Source organism: Vigna unguiculata, chromosome 6, assembly GCF_004118075.2.
Source record: "Vigna unguiculata cultivar IT97K-499-35 chromosome 6, ASM411807v1, whole genome shotgun sequence".
NCBI lineage: Eukaryota > Viridiplantae > Streptophyta > Magnoliopsida > Fabales > Fabaceae > Vigna > Vigna unguiculata.
The window spans coordinates 650,536-658,223 of record NC_040284.1 but is presented as its reverse complement, the minus strand read 5'-3'; the positions used below and the strand labels follow the sequence as shown (position 1 = coordinate 658,223).

The 7,688-nt window shown below is 39.5% G+C and overlaps 2 protein-coding genes across 2 annotated transcripts; one reads left to right on the top strand and one right to left on the bottom strand.

Moving 5' to 3' along the window:
• Positions 1–1,195: 1,195 nt before the first annotated feature.
• LOC114187769 (sporozoite surface protein 2-like) lies at positions 1,196–1,988 on the bottom strand. The gene is made up of 2 exons (XM_028076138.1): positions 1,985–1,988; positions 1,196–1,836 (listed from the first exon to the last, which is right to left on the bottom strand). The coding sequence occupies exons 1-2, from the start codon at positions 1,986–1,988 to the stop codon at positions 1,196–1,198; spliced, it is 645 nt and encodes a 214-aa protein (XP_027931939.1).
• Positions 1,989–2,213: 225 nt separating this feature from the next.
• LOC114187150 (metal-nicotianamine transporter YSL1-like) lies at positions 2,214–5,346 on the top strand. Its single transcript, XM_028075296.1, has 6 exons — positions 2,214–2,682; positions 2,765–2,937; positions 3,213–3,307; positions 3,668–3,802; positions 3,893–4,191; positions 4,263–5,346. Exons 1-6 carry the CDS (start codon positions 2,310–2,312, stop codon positions 5,192–5,194), a joined length of 2,007 nt encoding a protein of 668 aa, XP_027931097.1. The 5' UTR covers positions 2,214–2,309; the 3' UTR covers positions 5,195–5,346.
• Positions 5,347–7,688: the final 2,342 nt, after the last annotated feature.

Genomic DNA, 7,688 nt, shown 5'->3' with positions numbered 1-7,688 from the left:
TGGGTCAGGTTGGCTCATTGGTTCTGACCCACTTTAACAACTCTACATCCATCTCTTCAACACTCCTCTTTCTTAACTCGGCACACTCTTGCTACATTTTCATCTATGCTTCTAGAATAGTTGTCATGTTAGTCGAGGAGTGTCCTGGTCCTACTTCCTTTGCTCCAACCACCTTGCTTCTAGTAGGCACCATATAACACTTCTCTTTACAAAATATATTTTGGCCCCATTTGTTCTTATAGAGTCGAATATACTCTAAAAAGACTCTAACTCCAAGTGCTCCTGACTTCAACTTTGTACTCTCAGCTTAGGTACTTGTCCTCTCTTGGGTACTCGCCCTTTTCTAGTCAAACAGAAGTTGCACCTACAGAAGACAACTTTGACACTCAAGTTAGCCAAGTGTGTCAGATAATAATAAATGCGATAATTTAATGAATGTAAATCAATTACCTCGTAATCTGTATTATTTATACCCTTATTTATTGGTTTTTTACCAAAATGGGCATGATCCATGTAACTAATTACCTTGATTATTCTTTGGTTAATTGATATGCTAATCATGTTTTAATCATGGTCTTAAGATGAGTCAACTTAGTCAATATTTTTCGTATGCTAGTCCTTGTTGACCAACATGTAGTCGGTCAAACCGTCATCATGCAAGACCACACAATGAGGGTCGATTACATCTAGACTTAGCTAGCCGAGATGTACTGGGTGTGTATGGTACAAGGCCATTTCCACTTAAATAATGTGTTTCATACATTTAAATTTATTCTCCACTTAAGAAAGGAGACCAAAATCTAAACCAATCTCTTTAGAGGTGTCAATTTGACCCAGCCCACAGGCCTCGGCCCATGTGGGTTAGGGCCAAAAAAGCCCACATTGAAAAAAAAAACCCATCAAAGAAGCCCACATGGCCAAAAACCCTACAAAAGCCCTGTGGGTCAGGGCCAACCCATGGGCTTTCATCTTCAACATGAAAAATATATTATTTTTTAAAATATATTATTATCTATGGCAGACCCAACGACCCAAACAAGCACGATGACCCGAATAGGCCCAACGACCCAGACCTGCCCGACGACCCCGACAAGCACGATGACCAAACAGGCTCGATGACCAACGACCCGAACGGGTCCGATGACCCGAATAGGCCTGATGACTTGATCATGCCTGACGATCCGAACGGGCCCGACTATCTGGCTGGGCTCGATGATCCAAACGGTGAAAACGAACCGGACAAGCCCGACGACCCAAACGGGCCAAACGATCCAAACAGGCCTGATGACCCAGACAGACCTAACGGGCCCGACGACCTGTCCGGATCATTGGGCCTGTCCGGATAGTCTTGCATGTCCATGTCGTTTGTCTTGTCCCGGTTGTCAGGCTCGTCTAGGTCGTCGGGCCCGTCTGGGTCGTTGGTCCTGTCCGGATCGGGCTGGTCGTCGGGTCCGTTTGGATCATTGGGCTCGTTCGGGTCGTCGGGTCCATTTGGGTTTTCGGGCTCATCCATTTCGTTGGGCCTGTTCAGATCATCAAGGTCTTCTGGATTGTCGGGCCCGTCCAGGTCATTATGCTTGTCCAGGTCGTTAGGCCCGTCCGAGTCGTCAGGCCTCTCAGTGTCATCAGGCACGTCTAGGTCTTCAGACCCGTCTAGGTCTTCAGACCCGTCCAGTTTGTTGGGGCAATTTGGGTCTTTGGGCCTTAGGGCCCGTCCGAGTCGTCGAGCCCGTCTGGGGCTTCGGACTTGTCCGGGTGATTGGACATGTTTGGCTCGTCGACCCTGTTTAGGTCTTCGGACCCATCCGGATCGTTCAACTTGATCTTTGACTCTAGCTTAATGTAGTATTATTTGGGGGGCCTAACCCACCTTAGCCCTAGTCCTAACCCACTAGAAAGGGGGCTTTGGGGGCTGGGACTTTTTTTGTCCTTTCATTTGGGAACCCCTAAAAGGAAGCTTTATGAAGAGTGGGACAGGGCTGACCCATGGGTTAGGGGCCAAATTGAAACCTCTATATCTTAGTGAATGAAATGTAGTCAACATTTTAAAAAGAGGGATTTTCTTATTTTTAAATATGTTAATTTAATTACAGAAAACAAATAATGAAACTATTTGTTTTTAAAGAAAACAAATAGTTTCGCTCATAGTTCATTTGTGGTAGTTAAGTGAATGATTGAAGGCATATTATGCAACTAATCATGGAAAGTGACTGCGGCTATCTCTCTCTCCCCGCTGATATAAATCTGCGCCACTACTTACAATATCTTTGTCTTTTTTGTGTGCAGACTGAAAATTAAGAGTGGGTGAGATGATCTCCTCATCAACCAATCTCAGACCTGGAGAAGAGAAGAAACTGGAAATAGAAAAAGAGAAAGAGGTGGTGGATACTGAATGGGATGAGAACGGGAAAATTGAGTCGTGGAAAGAGCAAATAACAGTGAGAGGATTAGTGGTGAGCTTGGTTATTGGAATCATGTACAGCATAATAGCCATGAAGCTGAATCTCTCAGCTGGAATAGTTCCTAACTTCAATATATCTGCTGCTCTCCTTGCATACTTGTTTATCAGAAGCTGGAACAAAGTGCTCCACAAGGCTGGTTTTGTGTCCAAACCCTTCACCCGCCAAGAAAACACCATAATACAGACTTGTGCTGTCTCATGCTACAGCATTGCCGTTCACGGTACATGTTAAATGCTTTCAAAGCATCAGATCCATCCATACATGTAAATTTGCACATGTTTTATGTGTAATTGGTGTTGCAGGAGGATTTGCTTCTTATCTTTTGGGATTAAACACGAAGACATATGAGTTGACTGGAGTGGGGACTGAGGGTAACAATCCAAACACTGTCAAAGATCCTGGATTTGGTTGGATGACTGCCTTCCTCTTTGTGGTTTGCTTTGTTGGCCTCTTTATCTTGATTCCACTCAGAAAGGTACTGTGCTCTTAATACCACACAAATCCTATCTATATTGTCACATGTGCACCACACTTGGATGTCTTTCTTCCTTCTACAATGTCATGTTAAATAAAAGTGCACAAAGTCAATCACTATACAGAGTTCAGTCTATATTGGAAAAACACTGTTTTTATATGAAGCAAATGGTCAGAAATTACCTCACTTCAAATTAATTATCATCGTACCAAATAAGGTAGTATCTTAGTGTTAGTAATCCTCATAATGACTGGCACCTATTTCTTCTTGAGCAGATTATGATAGTTGATCTCAAATTGACGTTTCCCAGTGGCTTGGCAACAGCTGTTCTCATTAATGGTTTCCATAGACAGGGGGACAAAATGGCTAAGTACACATCTTTCTTTTCTTTTCTTTTATTTTTTAATTTTTTTAATTTTTAATTTTATTGTAGGAAACTTCTTGATAATTAGTATAAATGTTTTTGCCGAATTTCCTATTTTGCGGTTGTTTACCGATTAAAATTGGAGTTATAACAGCTTTTCGGATTGAGGTAGTCATAAGATATCATCCACTCATACTTGTTTGCGCGGGTGAATGAGTATGTAGATACCCGTCACAAGAATAAAAGTAAATTTTCAAATTTGAGAAACAGCTATAAAACTGCCTGCGAAAATGATAAAGTTCTAATGATTATCACTTCAGACGCAAAAATATAGAGAATGATTGAGATGGCTTGGTTGTATTGCAGGAAGCAAGTTAGCGGGTTCTTGAAATATTTTTCCGTAAGTTTCTTGTGGGGTTTTTTCAAGTGGTTCTTCTCAGGGACACAGGGCTGCGGATTCGCACAGTTTCCTACCTTTGGATTGCGAGCTTGGAAGCAAACGTATGATCTTAAGTTTAAGGAAGTAATTGGTGGCGTGGCATTGTAGTTGCACGCATTACTAATCTAATCTAGTTTTGTTTGAATTTACAGATTCTATTTCGATTTTAACATGACATATGTCGGGGCAGGAATGATTTGCCCACACCTGGTGAATCTGTCTCTGCTGCTGGGAGCAGTTCTCTCCTTTGGACTGATATGGCCACTCATCGAACTGCGTAAGGGGCAATGGTTCCCTACCAATTTAGAAGATAGTAACATGAAGGCCTTGTACGGCTACAAGGTCTTTCTAACAGTTTCTCTCATCCTGGGTGATGGCGTATACAACTTTGTCAAGATTCTAGTTTCCTCATTCCTCAGCGTACTTCAAAAAATTAAGAACCGTGAAAATGGTAAGACAAAAGTTACCACTCTCTCACACTACTTTGCAACGCTTTATCAACAATATTGTTGGAACGTGCAGGGACCATAGATGAGGAGGGGAACAATAACATGGAAGAGTTTAAACAAAAGGAAGTATTTTTGAGAGACAACATTTCGATGTGGATAGGAACCGGCGGATACATGGTGCTGTCGGTGGTTTCCATAGTGGTAATCCCATTAATGTTTCCTGAGCTAAAGTGGTTCTACGTGGTGGTTGCTTACATTCTGGCCCCGTCTCTGGCCTTCTGCAACGCCTACGGAACGGGTCTCACCGACATGAACATGGCCTACAACTACGGGAAAGTGGCGCTCTTCGTGGTGGCAGCCATGAGCGGGAGAGAGAACGGCGTGGTGGCTGGAATGGTAGGTTGTGGTCTGGTGAAATCGGTGGTGTCTGTGGCATGCACTCTGATGCAGGATTTCAAAACGGCGTATTACACGCGCAGTTCTCCGAAGGCCATGTTCATAGGACAGTTGATTGGCACTGCGTTGGGGTGCGTGATAGCTCCCTTGAGCTTCTTTCTCTTCTATAAGGCCTTCGACGTGGGGAACCCACATGGGGAGTTCAAAGCTCCCTACGCGCTTATTTACCGAAACATGGCGGTGTTGAGCGTGGAGGGTTTCTCAGCGCTGCCGCAGCACTGCCTGCAGATGTGCTACGGGTTCTTTGGGTTGGCAGTGGCGGTGAACATGGTGAGAGACCTCTGCCCAAAGAAGATTGGACAGTGGATGCCCTTGCCCATGGTTATGGCGATACCCTTTCTGGTTGGGGCCTATTTCGCCATCGACATGTGCCTGGGGAGTTTGGTGGTTTATGTGTGGCACAAGGTTAACGCTAACAGAGCAGAGGCCATGCTTCCTGCTACTGCCTCTGGACTCATTTGTGGGGAAGGCCTCTGGGCCCTTCCCGCTTCCATTCTCGCTCTTGCCAAAATTCGCCCTCCCATCTGCATGAAATTTTTTCCTTCTTAGACCACCTCGCTCCTTCATCTTTTCTCTCTTAAAATCCAAATAATCTTCCCACTCATCTCAATTAATATATAGTATTATATAATGTGTGAAATTGTTGTAGAAGAACGATAAACATACGATTCCACGCCTACACTTATTTAAATTAAGGACAATATGTTGACTAAATTAGTATAATTGTTAGTTAATTTTATACATGAATTAATATGTCAATTCTAAGACATCCAAACATTATGTTAAACCAAAAAACAGCTTAAACTCAAACCAAGATGGGCGGATTGATTTTAAAAAAAAACAATTTTTTCAAGGTTTCAAAAGCAGTTTACTGAAATTTTTATAAATCACTAAAACAAGAGATGTAAGTACTAAATCAAGCACAAAGGAAAAATTAAAGACAAGAAAATACAAGACATACAAAATTTTTATATTATAATTTGATTCTACGCGAATCTATATATTTAGTTATCCAACAACCTGAACTAGATTTTCATTAAAATATAACAATAATTAGATTAGAAATACATCTTAATAATTTAGACTCTAAAGACACATAGAAACTTGAAAAACTCTTCAAGAATTACAAAGAAATGGGGATGCTACACACAATCACCTCAAAACTACCACACTTGTGAAATACAACATATTCAATGAAAAATTTCTCTACTAAAGTTCTTATTGTATTGAATTAGAAGATAGTCATCTATCACACCCTCCTTCTTGAAGAAAATTTGTCCTCAAATTTATACCACTTGAAGATTCAGAATATAGTCATCTATCATACTCTCCTTCGAGGAAATTTGTCCTCAAATTCGTACTACTTGAAGATTCCTTCTCTTTAAGTTTGGTAATGGAAGTAGCTCCTTCCTTCTCCTGTCGCAGTGCTTCCATCTCATCAGCACTGCGCTTCTTAAAGTCAGCCAGCTCTTGTTGCATCTTGGCTTGACCGTCTAGGATGGCGACCAGATCCGAGGTGATGTTAGCAGGTCCTGAGGGACTTGCCTCAACTTGCTTGTTAACTCCTGCTCTATTGCGGGTAGAAACCATTTTCGGAGAAAGCGGGTGGTAACGTACTATCTCATGCCCCACGGTGGGAGCCAATTGTTCCTACAAAAAACAAACAAGATATGTCAGATACAAGTATTACCTTACTCTGGTCTGCCATCTCCTCAATAGGCTGCTTCCCGGTTGATATATATCGCTTATGGGTATCTCGGTGTGATCGGTTTGGACCTGGGAGGGGTTACCTGCAGAAGAGACTCCGAAGCTACTCTTTTAACGGCTTAGGCCGCTATTATTCTTCTGTCGGCTTAGTGTGGTTATTCTTTTAGCGGCTTAGGCCAGTTAGGCTTAGGTCGGCTTAGGACGGCTACTTTATTTGTTTCACGTATATATATGGTGATCGTTTATTATTATTATTTGGTTGGACCGACTAGGTGTGGTACAGGTAGTTTTAATCAATTAGATAAATTGTTTAATCGATTAAAACGATTCATACATAAATTCTAGAAAACCACAACTTGATGTTTTAATTAATTATATTAATGTCCTAGTCAATTAAAATAATAAGTTCAAATTTTCAACCTCCACTAAGATAATTAAGTATCTTGTTATCTAATCAATTAATACAAATGCTAAAATAAAGTTTTTCCCCAGAAATAACCTAGTCAATTACGTTACTAATTTAATTGATTAAATGACAGTTTTAATAATTACGTTTATTTAAAATTATCCATTACATGACATAACTTTTCTTAATCGATTATGTTGAGATTAAATCGATTTTTAAAACGTTCTAGCTTGGCTTACAAAGAATTTAGACTTAATACCTCTTAAGAACATCCATCTAGATTTATTTCAAAGTCTTGTACCATTTGATGCTTTGTGGACATCATAAAAAACAACATGATCATGACATTTCTTTCATCTAAACAACTTTATTTTTTACTCTCTTCTCTTCATTTTTTTTTTCACTCACTAAAATTCATCTTCTACTTATTGTCTTTTTCACATGAAATTGTGGTGCTTCCTATTTTAAACCATTTATCAAATTTCTTTGTAAATATAGTAATAAATAAAATAATAATAAGAATAAAAAAAGAATTTACAAATTGAGAATATATATATATATATATATATATATATATATATATATATATATATATATATATACTTTTCCATTCAAAATTATATATTAATTTTATACTATCAAAAGAAGAAAATAGTTAAACTAAATAAGATTTTTTGTTTCTAAATTTATAACAATAATTCAATAGTTTCCTTCTATTTAATTTTATCCAAAGTTTTCTCTCTATGTATATAACTCCTATAAAAATAAGACTCAATGTGACTGTTTTTCATTTGATGAAATTCATTTCTCTCCTTTTACCTTGTGATTGGGTAATAATACAAAAGTAGTAGATGATTATATTAGCATATGTCAACTCATCATCTCTAAGCAAAATTAATGATAATATATCAAAAAATATATATAATAATG